The sequence below is a fragment of the Lycium barbarum genome, chromosome 12 (assembly GCF_019175385.1).
Source record: "Lycium barbarum isolate Lr01 chromosome 12, ASM1917538v2, whole genome shotgun sequence".
Classification (NCBI taxonomy): domain Eukaryota; kingdom Viridiplantae; phylum Streptophyta; class Magnoliopsida; order Solanales; family Solanaceae; genus Lycium; species Lycium barbarum.
The window spans coordinates 57,739,064-57,756,214 of NC_083348.1; the positions used below are offsets into that span (position 1 = coordinate 57,739,064).

A 17,151-nucleotide genomic window follows, 5' to 3' on the forward strand; every position below is an offset into this window, starting at 1 on the left:
GTCTTACTCTTATTTCAAGACAGTTATATTATGAGACTTTATCATCTTTTAGACTTGTAGCATTTAGTTAGTGCTCTTGTATGAATTAGACCAGATCTATGGGGTTGTGTTTAGTATTTCTCCACTTTATCTTATATGGATGATTGAGACTTATTCTATATTTATTTCTTCCGCTTTTACTTAAATTGGTTATATCGGGATAAGGGTTCGCCTATCGCGGTGGGAACGATAGGTGTCCGCACGACTTAGGCAAAATAGGTCGTGACAAAATCACTGTGGTGAATTCTCAAGAGGTGCCTTTGAGTGGTACGCTAGGCTAGAGTTAGTCTAGGCGTATTAGTTGAATTCTCAAAGGTTGCTTGTTGGAAAAGTGTCTTCACAAGAACTTTGAGTGGTACACTAGGATAGAGTTAGTCTAGGTGTATTAATGTGCTTGGCTAGGGGTAGTCAAGTGTGAGGGTTGCATAAGCGTTATTTTAAGGGTGAGAAGGGGTTATGGGAGTGAGCTTCTAGCTTGTAATAGAGTTGTAACCGAAGTTTGCTCGATTATTGGAGTTGAAATCTTACTGGGTAGGTCGTGGTTTTTAATCCCTTGAGCAAGGAATTTTCCACGTAAAAATCTTGTGTTGATTCTCGTACTGCATTAAGGGAACTGGTACACAACCAGGTCCCTCCATATACTGTGTTTGGTGGATACATAGCCTGCATCATGACATAATACAGTTACGAAGGAAGCTTCGAGCTTATATTGGTCATGGGTTGGGAACGGGAATTGAACTCTATTAGATCGAATCTCCTATTATTCCTTAGTAGCTTAGTGGTAGAGCATCGATTGTTAACCGATTGGTCAATGGTTCAAATCCTACTTGGGAAGATTTAATTGATTCTGAATTCTTTAATTTGGAATAAAAGGGCTCGCTTTGCCCGTTAAGAATAGGTAACCCATTCCCTGTATTTGTTTTTATTGCATTCTATCTCATCGTATCACATTCTGTTATAGAAAATCACCATCGGTGTAGGTCCGAGATAATCCTTTGTTCCATAACCTTCAGGCTATTTACAACTAGCCAATTAAGAAGTCTCAGATTTACTAGCATTGCATATTTGATGCAGTCATCGATTCTCCCGAGAGGTCACAGTTGCCGCGAGCATTGTGCGTTTATAAAACTTTTGAAATCTACGAACTTTGTTATGCCTTAGAGGGTGTTTGGATTGACTTATTTTAAGTGCTTATTGACTTTTAAGCTGTTTTCTACTTTTTGTAGTGTTTGGGAAAACTAAATGCTTACTTTTAGCTCAAAAAAATACAAAAATAAGCCAAAAGTCAAAAGTTGGGTATTCCCAACTTATGGCTATTAGCTTTTGGCGTATAAGTTACTTTAGACAAGCCGATCCAAACACCCTGTTAACATTTCTGTGGTTATAAAAAATTTCATGAAGGATATAATAGTAAATTTAAAATTAATGATTTTTAAGTATAAAAATATAATATTTTTGGATGAACAATAAGAAAATAGTATTTACGGGCCGAGCAAGCCAGTAACTTGCTGTTGTTTAAAGACAAAAGACGAAAAGAAAGGAAACTTGAAGCAACCCCAACAACATAGAAAATAGTATTTACGGGCCGAGCAAGCCAGTAACTTGCTGTTGTTTAAAGACAAAAGACGAAAAGAAAGGAAACTTGAAGCAGCCCCAACAACATACCCAAAGTAATTTTATAAGTGGGGCATTAGCTCGAAGCAAAAGACTTAGGACCCGTTTAGCCATGAGAATTTTTCACTTTTTTTCGAAAATTTGTTTTAATTTATTTGAAAATCAGGTTTGACCATGAGATTTCGAATACAACTTGGAATTTGGAAAACAAAAAAAACGTTGTTTTTACTTTTTTCACTGTAAGAGTATATTCCAACAACCAAAAATTATTTACAAAACTATAATCAGACACAATTCTAACTTCAAAATTCCAAATAAAGTGAAAAATAAAATGAAAAATATTTGATTTAAACGGGCAAAGGCCTGGTTAAACTAAAATTTAGGTGAATAATAAAGTGAAAAAATTGGGGCGGAAGGGGTTAAGTTACGGTTGTAGCCTTTTTACTAAAGGACTCACTGTCACTCTCGGGAAGATGGGTGCAAAGCCCTAGTTTTCTGAAGTAGAAGAAGAATTGAGAGCAGAGAAAGCTGTGAGAATTGTTACAGTAGCCATGGCGGACAATGGAGAAGACATAGACAAATCCAGAAACCCCCATGATGACTCCAACCCTCAGGTACTAACTTCTCTCTCTCCTGTATTCATACCTACCATGTTCTTTCATTTCAGATAATATGTTTGCACCCAGTGAAGTGAAGTAGGTTGAGAAACACGAGGTCTCAGGACACACAAAACACTAGCTGATTTCTTCCCATCTGTCCTGACCTTGGTATATGTTGCTGATGGGAGATGGCAGGTGTCCCGTCAAATTAGTCGAGGGGACACTGCAATTATATATGCATAAAAGGATATGTAAGAGATAAAGTGGTTGAGGCCTTGGAAATCCCAGGCTTGAATCTCCACTACAACAGTTGAAATCAGCCCATCTGCACCAAGTTTTGTCGATATCTGTGCTTGTGGAAGAGATGAATAAGTGCTTGTAAAAACCTAGAGATCAAAAAGGGTGGGAATTGATCCAAGTTCTAAACTTTATCATTGTAATTGACTGTAGAGCTATCATTGCACGTTGTGGAACACGTTTAGGGCGTTTTTGAGGTATTCTCTTTTTTGGACATACATCTGCCAGCGTTCCTACATAACCTACATCCCAAACCACGAGAAGAAGGTGCCAGATCACTTTTGAGAACCCTTTTGTAGCTCGAAAGCTCTCATCTTTTTTTTCTAGAACAGCAGAATCAAGGCTGAGTTTTCCCAATAGATGTGCTTGTGGGCAGTAGCAGTGAAAAGTCTGATTTGCGGAGGGATGTGTTATGGTGGAATGGAACAATGATTTTGTTTAGGTGTTTCATAATGATTATCTTAGAGGTCAAGTATGAGGCTTGCTCCTTGAACTGTGTGAATCATTCTAATGGTAAGCACTCGAATATCTAGGCTATTACTGTGTGGGTTCTATCTGCTTGATGGGATGTGATTCAAGAATGTTCTGGGTGACCAGTATATGGAAAAAAGTAAAGAAGGATGCCACAGCTGCATACATGCACTTCCTCTTGACACGTATCATAGCGATGAACAGCTTGTCTCGCACATCTCTTGAATTCTCGGAAATTTCTGTCGCTCTATCCTTCCAGGGGAATTTTTTTTTAGGGTGAACCAGAGAATGATTTCTGAATTATAGAGAAATGATTTTTGTGTAAGAACCATTATTGTACTAGCAGACTGGTGGGTTGTAATTCTGATATGTGAAAACTGAGCACCCCAAAAGGACTGTCTTTGGGTTTTTGAACATTTTCAATTAGTCTTAATCAGGTTAGTTTTCTTAGTATTAGTTTTGGTGCTATAGTCTTTTGGCTTCTTTCATCAGTTCAGTGTCAATCTTAACTGTTATGATTTGACCCTCAATATAATTCCTTTCCCATCCTTGGGTTTTGCACATGTCTACTTTTCTAGTTTCCTTCACTTTCTTATATATATATATATATATATTTTTTTTTTTTTAAAACTTGTGTGCCCCTTCCAGCATAGTTCTCGTGAGAATGAAAAAGATAGGGACTCATCAAGAAGCAGGGAAAAGGATAGGGGGCGTGATAGGGACCGGGATAGAGACAGAGACCGGGACAGGGACAGGGGTAGGGAAAGAGACAAAGACAGGGACAGAGAGCGGGAGAAGGACCGTGATCGTCATCACAGGGATCGTCATAGGGATCGGAGTGACAGAAGGGAGAGGGAGAGAACCAGAGATAGAGATGATGATGAACGCCATCGAACTCGAGATTATGACAAGTAAGGGCTATAGCACTTTAATGTTAGTAGTTATATTGCTTTTGAGATTTCAATTTGGCTTTAAGTTACTGTATTTATATTGCTTTTGTGATTTCAATTTGGCTTTAAGTTACTGTTACGAGTTGGATTCAGACTTGAGGATCATGTTATGATCTTCAAATTTCAAAATGTTGTTGAGTGGTAGTGGAAGCATGCTTCATCTGAGTTTGTGATTTATTCATATGTTTTTGCTTAAAGGCAAAGAGATCATGACAAAGATAGAGAGAGTCGGCATAGACATAGGTCTCGCTCAAGGGGTAGATCTGAGCATAGATCAAGGTCTCGATCGCGTTCTCGATCCAAGAGGTTAGTTGTCTGCTTGTGTATCTTTCTCACTTGAGCATTTCCATGTTATATTCTCTCTCTTTAAATGCTAAAATTCATCTAAGACTGTTTTCTGCTATTCGAACTTCAGTTTATAGTTGGCTCTACCTTGTATAGATAATAATTTACTGTCCGGCATGCTTTCTCAGTCGAGCTCGTCGCACGGGGCTTGCTTAGTGAGGTTTATCTCTCATGTGTGGTTTGCAGGCGATTACACTGGTGCAGGATTTACCTTGTGCGCACCCGAAGGATAGTGGCTGCGGGTTCCCTTGTCAACAAAAATTAAATAAAATACTAATTTACCGTGAATTTTGTCGAACTTATATAGGACTCTTTGATCTGTCCGGCTGGAATGAAATGACAAATATCCAATCTTTACATAGAAGTCACTAAAATGTAACATGGAGATTTTCTTCTTTTAGCCTTTTTCTTTATGTGATTTAACATTCAGTACAAATAGATTTGTTTATTACAAAAACTTAAATTGATCTGAGATTCTTTCCGGTTAATATGGGATTGAAGGATTATAACTTGAAATACTGGGATGGTACTTGTGAAGATGCAGTTGTCTTTTTCCTTTCCGTGCTTGGAGCGAAATACTTCCCCTTGTTCTTGGCCTGTCATGTCCACACTCCTGTAACAAGAGGATTGCTCTTGTTACTTGGGGAAGAAATTAAGATAAGAGAGAAGAAAGAAGAAGGAAGAATGGAGATATTTTCTATTTCATAATCCCCATCAGTAGCAGTACAACAGGTATAATATACCCTGTCATTAGTACAGATACTCAGACACCTGTCCTATTCCTAACAGAATGAGGGACTTAATTGCAAAACATAAAAGATAACTTCTAGGACCTCATTGATAATAATTGAAAATACAACTCTAACTGAAAAAGGACTAAAACTGAAAGCTGGAAATTCTTAACTAACTTGTCACAATTACATTTGTGACATGCCATCCTCCTTAAAATTAAACTTCTCCATCTTCAAGAATCATCAAAATCTGGAAATTGAGACCTGATAAACTGATAATCCTCCCAAGTTGCTTCTTCTGGTAGTAGATTGACCCATTGAACCAAAAATTGAGTGACTGCTTTGTTTCCTTTCTTAACCATTCTTCTATCTAGTATAGCAGCTGGTTCCACTAATGGTTGTCCTTCGGGTGAACAGACGGGAGGATCTATGGATGGGACAATATGAGTACCTACTTTCTTCTTCAATTGAGAAATATGAAACATTGGATGGATTTTTGCAGTTGAGGGTAACTCTAGCTTATAAGCAACAGGTCCAATTTTCTTCACCACCTTGTAAGGTCCATAAAATTTGGATGCTAACTTCAGACTTTTTCTTACTGCTACAGAGGTTTGTCTATATGGCTGTAACTTCAAGAATACCCAATCTCCTTCATTAAATTCCCTTTAGACTGTGCTATCAACTCAAATGAGAGCTGTGGTGGATCATATCCATAAAGTACCTTGAATGGTGTCATGTTGAGTGAAGAGTGATGGTTACTGTTATACCAAAACTCAGCCAAAGACAACCATTTATTCCATTCCTTTGGCTTATGACCTGTCATACACCTCAGATAATTTCCAAACACCAGTTTAATCTCTCAGTTTGCCCATCAGTTTGTGGGTGATAAGCAGAACTATACAACAATTGCACCTGTAAATTTTTGAAGAGTTCCTTCCAAAATTTACTTAGAAAAATCTTATCCCTATCAGAAACTATGCTCTTAGGTAGGCCATGTAGCTTATAAACAGTGTCTAAAAATGTTCTAGCCACTTGTGATGCAGTGAAAGGATGAGATAGAGGAATAAAATGAGCATACTTACTATACCTGTCCACCACCACTAGGATAGTATCATGTCCTTCAGATTTGGGCAAACCTTCAATGAAGTCCATTGATATGTGTTCCCATGCTTTCTCTGGTATAGGCAGGGGTTGCAACAGTCCTGGATATGCAACTTGTTCATCTTTACTTCTTTGACATATATCACACTCTTGGACAAGCAATTTTACAGTTTCAATCATAGCAGGCCAATAGAAAACTGCTTTTACTCTTTGATATGTAGCCCAAATTCCTGAGTGACCCCCCAAACCAGAGTTGTGAATTACTGACACCAACTGTTTCCTGAGTGAACCATGGTTGCCAACCCAAGCTTTCCCTTTAAACCTCAACACTCCTTGTTGCCAAGACACATCCCCATTATCATCAGTAGTACTCAAGTTAGTAATAGCCTGTAAAATTTCCTGATCACCTTCATAACTAGCAATAATTTCCTCCACCCATTTTGGTTGTATTTGTGAGATCACCAAACATTGAGGAACAACTTCACTAGCCTGGGGTTCCACTTTCCTTGATAAAGCATCTGCCACTACATTTTCAACACCTTTCTTATATTGGATTTCAAAACTCAAACCCATAAGTTTGGTTAAACCTTTATGTTGCAAAGATGTTGTGATTTTCTGTTCTTGTAAAAACTTCAAACTGAAATGATCAGTTTTTATGATGAAATGCTTTGGATGGAGATAGTGTCTCCACTTATCAACTGCCTGTAGAAGAGCTATCAATTCCTTCTCATAAGTAGACAACCCCAGATGTCTTCTACTTAATGATCGACTCATGAATGCAATAGGTCTTTTATCCTGCATTAATATAGCCCCTATACCAGTATTGCAAGCATCCACTTCTAAGACAAAAATCTTGTTAAAATCAGGTAAGGCAAGGACTGGCACTTCAGACATAGCCTTCTTAAGCTGGTTGAATGCCTCTGTAGCTTCATATGACCATTTGAATTCACCTTTCTTAAGTAGATTAGTCAGAGGTTTGCTGATTTGAGCATATCCTCTAACAAATTTCCTGTAGTACCCAGTCAGACCAAGAAATCCCCTCAATTCTTTCAAAGTTCTTGGTAGTTGCCAATCCAACATTGCTGACACCTTAGAATGGTCAGTACTCACACCTTGACCAGCTATTATATGCCCCAGATATTCCGCCTGTGCTTGTCCAAAATCACATTTACTCAGTTTTGCAAATAGTCTATTTTGTTGTAGCAACTTCAGAACAGTTTCTAAGTGCACCAAATGTTCATTCATATCTTTGCTGCATACCAATATATCATCAAAGAATACTAGTATAAATTTCCTCCTTTGATCTTTGAACACATCATTCATAAGAGATTGGAATGTAGCCGGTGCATTGGTCAACCCAAAGGGCATGACCCTGAACTGCCATAGGCCATGATGAGTCCTAAAGGCAGTTTTGAACTCCTCACCAGTTTTCCTTCTCACCTGGTGGTACCCAGCTCTAAGATCTACTTTAGAAAAAACAGTTGCACCAAACAGCTCATCTAGTAGATCATCGAACCATGGGAATTGGGTACTTGTTTTTGACTGTCATACTATTCAATTTTCTGTAATCAACACACAGTCTCCAAGTAGAATCCTTTTTCTTCACTAATAGTGCTGGAGAAGCAAAAGAGGATTGATTTGGAACCACAGTTCCAGCCTTGAGCATATCACTTATAATAGCTTCTATGGCATTCTTTTGATCAAAAGAATACCTATATGGTCTGAGGTTGAAAGGCTGAGCTCCAGGAACTAAATTAATGGCATGATCACAAGCTCTTCGTGGAGGTAGTTCATTTGGTTCTTGAAAAACAGACTCATATTGCTTCAGTAGTTTGATAATTTCAGGGTGTACATTGCTTTCACCTTTGACAAGTCCATTAGTATTGTCCTGTTCTCCAGCATTAATTACATTAGTAGTAACCATAGCTAGTTCAGCAATTATTTCACAGGTTCCACGTTGCAACATTCTTCTCAATGCTTCATGATCAATTGTAGTGACCTCTGGTGTTTCTGTAATTCCATAAAGAGTTATCATTCTTCCCTTAGACATGAAACTCAGGCTATGAGGTCTGGTGTGCATTATAACAGGTGCAACCATATCAATCCAATTCATGCCAAGGACCATATCACACCCTCCCACTTTCAACAATCTCAGCTGAAAATCAAAGTGTTCCTCCTGCATTTTCCAACTGTATGAGGGACACTCTAACTGACAAGTCATTACTTGACCATTAGCTACTACTACCCTCATAGGCTTTATCATGGGTTGAACTGGTAATTTCAATTGTTTCACAATATGAGGGTCAACAAAAGAATGGGTAGAACCACTGTCAATAAGCACCGTCATAGGAATTTTCTTAGCATAACCTATGATTTTAATAGTGGAAACACTACTATTAGAGTGACATAACCCCAACAGCACATTCATAGAAATCTCAGCCTGCTCATCCCCAATTTCTTCTAAAGTTTCAGGAACATCTACAAACTCTTCTTGTTGTTCCCCAACTGGTTCATCTTCAGCCCCCTCCATAACATGCAGTGTTCTTTGTTTGCATTGGTGTCCATGATAGTATTTCTCCTTGCATTTGTAACACAGTCCTTGCTCCTTCAAAGCTTCAAGGTTAGGTGGTAAATTGTTTGGTTTGAAGGGTGCTCTAACAGTTGGTCTTTGATGAGGGTAAGTTAGTCTTAATGGTTGTTGGGTATTTGGGACAAAAGAGGGTCTGTTTGCAGAATTTTGTGGATTTCTTGGGTAAGTTATAGCTAGGGGCCTTTGGAAGTGTGGAGGTGGTGTAGTTTTGGTAGGAACAAAAGGGATAAGGGCTTGAAAGGATTCTTCATACAGTTTTGCAACTTCAAATGCATCTAAAACTGTTCTTGGGTTGGCTAATTTCACTAATGGCTTAAGTTCAGGCTTGAGACCACTAATAAAACTAGCAACATAATGGCTCTCATTTAACAAGGGATTGATGATGGTCATGTAACTGGTCATTTCCTCAAACTTCTCTTGGAATTGTTCCACAGTTCCCACCTGTACGAGTTTATTAAACTCATCTACAATATCTTGGGGTCTCATATTTCCAAACCTCCTACACACTTCAGTGCAAAACCTCTGCCAAGTCATTACTCCTCTATGATTCACTATATAACTATCAAACCATACATCCACTTTTTCACCAATGTGTACTGAAGCATAACTTAGTTTCTCCTGATCAGATATATTATACAACTCAAAAAACTTTTTACATTTTCTAAGCCAACTTCTGGGATTATTGCCATCAAACTCGGGAAAATTGATTTTAGGCTTAAGTGTTCTGTGATTAGGTGCAGAGTTTGGGGTATGAACAACAGGGGTTGGTAAAATAGGAGATGATGAAGAGTAAGCATGATTTCGAAAAAGGGGTGGGCTCGAGAACAAGGGTGCTAGTGGAAATGTAAACCCTCTACCAGTATTATAAGTAGATGGAGTAAGGGGAGTTTGTGGATTAGCTAGAGGAGTTTGACTACCTGAATTCTGTCCGTATTCATACGTAGCAGCTACTGTAGGTGTTCCTTCAGGTGTTGGTTGCAAAGTTGTATTCACGGTGGTTGCTGCTTGAAAATCGGGTACTGAACTCGCCGGTGGGTTCAGGTTCATGCTCATCAAAATCAATTTGAGTGTTTTGTTGGTTTCACGAGCTTCATCCAACTGTGATTGAAATTGATTTTGATTAGTTTCAATGGACTCGAATCTCTTGCCTGTGTCTTCAGCAAAAACTGTGAGCTGAGTTTGAATCGCTCGTATGTCATCTTTAAGAGCTTGGAATTCCGGCAATTGAGCCATTGACGAAAGCGGAAGAGCTGGAGGCTCTGATACCATTTGTAACAAGAGGATTGCTCTTGTTACTTGGGGAAGAAATTAAGATAAGAGAGAAGAAAGAAGAAGGAAGAATGGAGATATTTTCTATTTCATAATCCCCATCAGTAGCAGTACAACAGGTATAATATACCCTGTCATTAGTACAGATACTCAGACACCTGTCCTATTCCTAACAGAATGAGGGACTTAATTGCAAAACATAAAAGATAACTTCTAGGACCTCATTGATAATAATTGAAAATACAACTCTAACTGAAAAAGGACTAAAACTGAAAGCTGGAAATTCTTAACTAACTTGTCACAATTACATTTGTGACAACTCCACACTAAAAAGGTGGGGGTTTTGTGGTATTTATCTACTGAAACGCAAGAAACTTAGTCGTAGATTTTCGTTGTTGCCCTATTGGCCCTGTTAAGGAACTGGCAAAATCTACCTCGTGTTGTACTTTTTTTTTTTTTTTTAAATTTTGTTATATATGTCCTAAGAACTAATTGGGTGGCCAAAGTTCTGAGGATCACTAAATGTTGTATTTGCAGTCAGGTTTTAGTGACCTTTTTTTTAATAACCACAGGTCTTAGTCACTTTATTGTTATTAATTTGTATTTTTTCAGCAAAAGGATGAGTGGTTTTGATATGGCACCTCCTAGCACTGCAATGTTACCTGGCGCTACAGCTGCTGCAGGTACTTGTTTCATCATGAAGGTTATAGCTGAAAGTATATAACAGCCACATTTTTCTTTGACATAGTGTGGAAGTTCATATCAAAATGCATGGTTACGTTTTGGTAAGCTATTGGTTCTTTAACTTCCACCTATATTGGCATTTGAGTCATGGAGTAGATTGGCTGTTTTGTTTTCTTTATTGTTTACTTGGTGAAGTAATTCCGAAACTGAGGGTTTTTGGTTTCTTGTTTTGTTTGGTGTTTGTTTGTTTGTTTTGTATGTCTTGTCTTATGTTCTAAGAAGGCAATGTTGGGCTACTTGCCCCACTGTGCTGACAATGGGTGTGAGCCGACTTCTGTAGCTTTTATGTACAAGGAAGAACCAATACAGGTCTTGTTCATCTTCATCCAGGAATTGCGTGTTTGGTAGTTACAAATATTTTCTGAATACACTGTAAAATTTCCACTCCTTATATTGTTTTACTTAGATTTCTGAGTGTACAAAATTTTATTTATTCTTTCAAAATCAATTTTTTTGAAGGTTGTAACTTCTTTCAAAATCATTTTAAAAGGGATTTGTTCATGTAGATACTCACTCTCGTATTGTTTAAAGTAATATATCACGATGTCATTTCGACTGTATCTTGGTTTCTCTGCAGGTCAAGTCCCTGGGACCAACCCAGCAATTCCTGGAATGTTTCCTAACATGTTTCCTTTAGCATCGGGCCAGGTATTGTCAGAGCTCCTTATTTAATTGTATGGATTCAGTGCTTTTATCATGATTCTCATTTATTTGTTCTCTTTTGTGGTTGTGGCAGTTTGGAGCTCTTCCTCTTATGCCGGTCCAGGCAATGACACAGCAGGTTTGTAATTCGTAAGCTCACGGTGCATATTTTGTTTTTTTGAGAAGGTAACAACTGTTATATAGATCCAGAAAAAAAAGAAAAAAAACTGCACCAAGTTAATGCAGTCCAAAATAATTAGAAAATGCTATAGATCAGTCTCCTATTCCTTTGGTTCACAAGGTTCCTATAACATCTACAAATGATTCATGATCTTCCATATATTCATGTTTACACCCAAAATAAAACAAAACTAAGCACTTCATCTTCAAGTTCTGGACGGAGCTACATTTTTTTTCAAAGCATCTTTGATTCCTTTCCTTCCACGCTGTCCAGCAAATACAAGCAGGGACAATTTTCCATCTTTTCTTCTCCGTAGCTAGCTACTGTAGCTATTCCAATTCACTAAAGTCTCCAGAGTACTTCTAGACATCACCCAGATAAGTCCTTTCATCTGTTAATCTGTTCCAAAGTGTAAGCTCATGATGCATATGAATTCCTCTTTTTACCTTTAAGTATTTCCTAACTTGTGTTTTATCAGGCTACTAGGCATGCTCGACGAGTTTATGTCGGTGGACTTCCTGCTACTTCAAATGAACAGGTATGACACCACTCCCACCAATCTCATGAAGTAGTTGGTCTCTTTGACATTTCCATATAATGTATATTTTTTTTAAAACAAACTGCATGAACACTCTCCTGTATTTATAGCGTAGTAGTTTTAGCTGTCTCGATTTTTTTATCCTTTAGCGCCTTCAAATATGAGAGATATTACGGGGTAAGAATCAGTTTGGTGCAAATTTGGAATTTCTTGTGACTTGACTTTGCTGTTTAAAATTTGGCTTCAAATTTGGGAAGTTACTTCGTTTATTTTAATGTCTCGGTATCTTTCAGAATCACTAAAGTATTTTTAATATGCTTTAATACTTCTTACATTTTGTGGATGTAAAATTTGTTACACCATCTTTTCTATCAGTACAACTTAGTTTCATCTGCTTTAGTGTCTACATAGTTTGACATCCTTTCTTACTGTCACTGCTGTGAAAATCTTTCCTAGGCATTTCACTTTTTTCTACCATTATTCTCTATCTAAATATAGTATGTGGTGATTTTCTGAATGGTGCTCAAACACTATTCGAGTTTTATGTCTAAAGAATTAATATTTTTAAATTTAATAATTACTTGTAAAATATCATAGAACCAACCTCATTTCATCTCCCATCTGTCAAGAGAAAACTGCATGTAGTTTCATTTCTTGTATGATATTTAGCCTTTTTTAGTCAACAATGTTCCATGTTTTTTTGACTCTAGCTTCAGTTTTGTATTATAGAGTCCAAAGTTTCTTTTATAGAAATACATTTAAGTTAATCAAATTGAAGTTTGTCTTCCTGTATTCTGAAAATGATAATGTCGCTCGCTACTTTCAACATTTCTGATAATCATAATTTTTTATTTGGTTATCGAAAAGAGTACCATAGTAACAATGTTGTTTCCCATGGTTAAAGTTGATGTGACCTCTCTCTGACATTGCTCTCATACATATTTGTCTTGACTTGACTCTCATACAGTCTGTTGCGACCTTCTTTAGTCATGTTATGTCTGCAATTGGCGGAAATACAGCTGGTCCAGGTTAGCTTAAATTTGTCGTCCTTTGTCATATGATTACAACAAATTTACTGTTCAGAAGCTCAGAGTATTGTTGGAATTTTCAGGGGATGCTGTTGTCAATGTCTATATAAACTATGAGAAGAAGTTTGCTTTTGTTGAAATGAGATCTGTAGAGGAAGCCAGTAATGCCATGGCATTGGATGGCATCATATTTGAGGTACCTGAATGTGTAATAGCTGATTAACTAGTTATGAAGTTTTAAAGAATTATACACTTTTACCTCTTATAGTTGTAGGTGCTTTATCCATTAGGGGAAAAGCAAGGATGTAGAAAATTTTAGTTTTAGGGATATGCTATTCTCTGTCTCTCGAGTCCTGTGCAGTCCAAGAAAATTTTGGACGCAACACCTTTCACTCCCTTCACATTATAATAGCTGGATATCCTCAAACCTGTTTCCTTCTGTTTTGTTCGTTTGTTATTCATTTATTACATTGCTGAAGCTTATCAGATGTTATTGGATAATGTATTTACCAAGTATTATTTTTCTGTTGTGAGCCGGGGGTCTTTCGGAAACAGCCGTCCTACCTTGGTAGGAGTCAGGTCTGCGTACACTCTACCCTCCCCAGACCCCACGATGTGGGATTTCACTGGGTTGTTGTTGTTGTTGTTGTTGTATTATTTTTCTGCTGCATCAAGTGCATTGTCCTTACTCTCAACTGACTGCTCTGTGCTTCTCTGTGCGTGTTCTTTTTTGTCCAGGGTGCACCCTGTAAGGTCAGAAGACCCAGCGATTACAACCCTTCTCTGGCTGCTACTCTTGGTCCTAGCCAACCAAACCCAAACCTCAACCTGGCAGCTGTTGGATTGAGCCCTGGTTCTGCAGGAGGGCTTGAAGGTCCTGATCGCATTTTTGTTGGTGGTTTGCCCTACTATTTCACAGAAGCTCAGATCAGAGAGCTGTTAGAGTCTTTTGGTCCACTTAGAGGATTTGATTTGGTCAAAGATAGAGAAACTGGGAACTCAAAAGGCTATGCCTTTTGTGTCTATTCGGATGTTTCCGTTACTGATATTGCTTGTGCAGCTCTCAATGGGATTAAGATGGGTGATAAAACCCTTACTGTTAGGCGTGCTAACCAGGGTACGACACAACCTAAACCTGAGCAAGAGAGTGTATTGTTGCATGCACAACAGCAGATAGCTTTGCAGGTGAGACATCTGTGCTCTCTTATTCAACTTTCAATTCCTAAGGATTTGATTTCTTAGCAACGATTTGGCTGCTGACCCCTTAATGCATGTTTTCTTGCAGAGACTTATGTTACAACCCGGTGCGTTAGCCACAAAGGTCTTGTGCTTAACACAAGTTGTTGAGGTAGATGAGCTCAGTAATGATGATGACTATCAAGATATTTTGGAAGACATGAGAACTGAATGTGGGAAATTTGGTGGGTATTTAGAGAAGATCTTTTTTCCTTGTTGTGCTAAGCATATCGCTTAACATATGGTAGCAAATTAGCAATATTTGTTAAATTATCTTCCACTTTGATATATATGTATATTCTACAGGTTCACTGGTGAATGTTGTTATTCCGCGTCCAAGTCCAAATGGTGAGCCCACACCAGGGGTTGGAAAGGTAAATATATATCTGCATATTTCTTGGTCTGGGTCATTTAAAGGTTAGAAGTTGTTAATAGTGATCCTATGTTACATCAAAAGCGATACAACTTGGATTTCTTTGCAATGACCATCTGGCTTGTAATTTTTATGAAGAGGTTTACTACGACTAGATATAACTTCCTCAAATGACGGCGGATTTCAGCCAATTGAAAGAAGGGGTCCAATGTGATAGACTGATTCTTTGTCAATGGCTTGTTTTTCACTTCTAAAATGTGGAACTGCTAAATGATTTTTGTACCTTTCAGGTATTTTTGGAGTATGGAGACGTTGACAGTGCCAGCAAAGCTCGGCAAAGTTTGAATGGAAGAAAATTTGGTGGCAACCAAGTTGTAGCTGTCTTCTATCCAGAAAACAAGTTCTACGAGGGGGACTATGATGGTTAGTTGTATCCACTAATACATCTGAAGTGCTCGTCAAGTCTTATGACATGGGATTCTTGGATGGCTTAGAGGAATTAACGTCTTGGACTAGTGCTGGAAGTGTAGCTCTTTCCTGTTTTCTTTTTTCCTTTTCCTTTTTCTTTTTGGGGCGTTGTTTTATTATTCTGAATTATCTCATCCATTTAGGTTGGATTTATGTGTTGGTGGTGGTAGATACGTTTGATAGTTTTAAACATGAAGACTTTTGTGCTTGTCCTGACAGTGTTACGAATGATGCAAGTACAGACTCAGGTCTTCATAGTATTTTATTTTTCGCTAGTGAAAATCCTGATTACTCTTGCTTTTCGCTTGTTTATTTTCCTTCTTTTAGTTTTTTTAAATTCCGTGTCATGTAAGTCGCAGTAGTATCTTCTACTATTAATGCTAACAGTGGTCACAATCAGTCTTGAAGATGTCGCATGGATTGTATCGTGCTCCTATTGGCCCCAGTTCACCTAACTAATACAGTAGATATCTTGGGCGTGCAATAATGGGAGATCTTTCGGAATTTAGCTGATGTTTAGCTATACATGATATCTTCTGGAACTTTTTTTTCCCACCAAAAGCTGTAGGTTAGTGCCACTGGATTCCATCTTTGTATTAGTTATAAAACTTGATTGTTCTACGGCTGACATAGTCAGGAAGGGAAGGAAGAAACTTTAGAACAAGGTCAGAATCCAGAGTGGGAGATAGCAATTCGTTCAAATGATTTTGTTAAATTATATTTGGAACACATCACAGAAGGAGATGATTGATGCAGACTAACGTCAAAGTAACAGCCCAGAATTTGCTGGTATAATTCTAGGATAGACGCATTGAGCGTATTGTTCTAGGTGTTGCTTCTTTCCTGCCCCCACGTTTTGACTACAAAGCTTCTCTATTAGTTTACTTCATATTTTAGTTCTTGTATCATAAGTGGAAGAAACGTCCACAAATTTAATCAATTATCACTCGATATTTGTCGACAAAAACTAGATGTTTTTTTCTATTTGTTCAAGCCTTGGTAAATATAATTATCCGGTATCTGTGTTGATAGGAGGTAGCAAGTCCGGTGAAATTAATCGAGGTGTTAATTTACCCCTTCTCGTTGAATGACCTGCCTTTTTTAAACTTGGTGAACTATTGCGTGTTTAGTAAGTGGAACACATTAGCTATCAGCCCGAATACCACTGTTATTCAAAAGATGTAAGTCTGTTTCTTACAATAGAGAAGACTTAACACATCAACTCATTTTTCCTTCTGTTTCTTGCGAAAATACATCGCAAGTTTTTGTTCAATCTTTTTTCTCTTTTTGGACACTAGCCTCTTGTCTCGCATCTCACCGTAGAGAAAATACAGCCGAAGTCAACGTATTCAAGTTTTGCTTAAAGATGCTTTCAAGTTTTGCATGTGTTCGCTTGTGAAAATTCACAAACTTAGGCTGCACTTAAAAATAAATTTATTAGAGTACAAAAAAAGCTAAGGAAAAAACAATTCTAGATCTTTAGCTCCTGCTCTCTCTGATAAAATACAAATTCAAGTACTCCAATAAATTTCATTATTGCCCTAAAAGTGGCATAATTGAATAAAATTCACTGTCAACTAATAATTTTAGCATCATACTAGTAAATGATAAAAATAAGGATTCAAGTGACATACACCAACGTAGAATATAGTAAATTTTAACTTATGATAAAAGATCAGTTCTCAATTTTGCCAGGTTACCAACTAATAAAATCATAAAGTTTCTTTAAAAATGACAGAATTATGTAAATATTTATTGCACACCATCAATACATAAAATTTAAACTATTTAACGGGAGCAATTTGGTTTTGGCACCTTTATACTCTGTTTGGATGACTGTTATGTATTGTTTCATAATATATCGTATTATATTGTATTGTGTTATACTATATCATATTGTATTGTTTTGATGGGTATAATGTTTTGATAGATTAT

At 37.5% G+C, this 17,151-nt stretch overlaps 1 protein-coding gene across 2 annotated transcripts; it reads left to right on the forward strand.

The window, feature by feature from the left end:
• The first annotated feature begins 2,093 nt into the window (after positions 1-2,093).
• On the forward strand, positions 2,094-15,498 carry LOC132624859 (splicing factor U2af large subunit B). 2 transcript variants are annotated; one of them, XM_060339600.1, is made up of 13 exons: positions 2,094-2,267; positions 3,669-3,931; positions 4,169-4,276; positions 10,619-10,689; positions 11,328-11,398; positions 11,487-11,531; positions 12,052-12,111; positions 13,079-13,139; positions 13,223-13,335; positions 13,878-14,324; positions 14,425-14,560; positions 14,682-14,749; positions 15,039-15,498. In XM_060339600.1, the coding sequence occupies exons 1-13, from the start codon at positions 2,205-2,207 to the stop codon at positions 15,174-15,176; spliced, it is 1,644 nt and encodes a 547-aa protein (XP_060195583.1). In that variant the 5' UTR covers positions 2,094-2,204; the 3' UTR covers positions 15,177-15,498. The 2 variants fall into 2 exon arrangements, with proteins under 2 accessions (XP_060195583.1, XP_060195584.1); XM_060339601.1 differs by lacking the exons at positions 2,094-2,267; positions 3,669-3,931; positions 4,169-4,276; positions 10,619-10,689 and adding an exon at positions 11,040-11,059.
• The last annotated feature ends 1,653 nt before the right edge of the window (positions 15,499-17,151 follow it).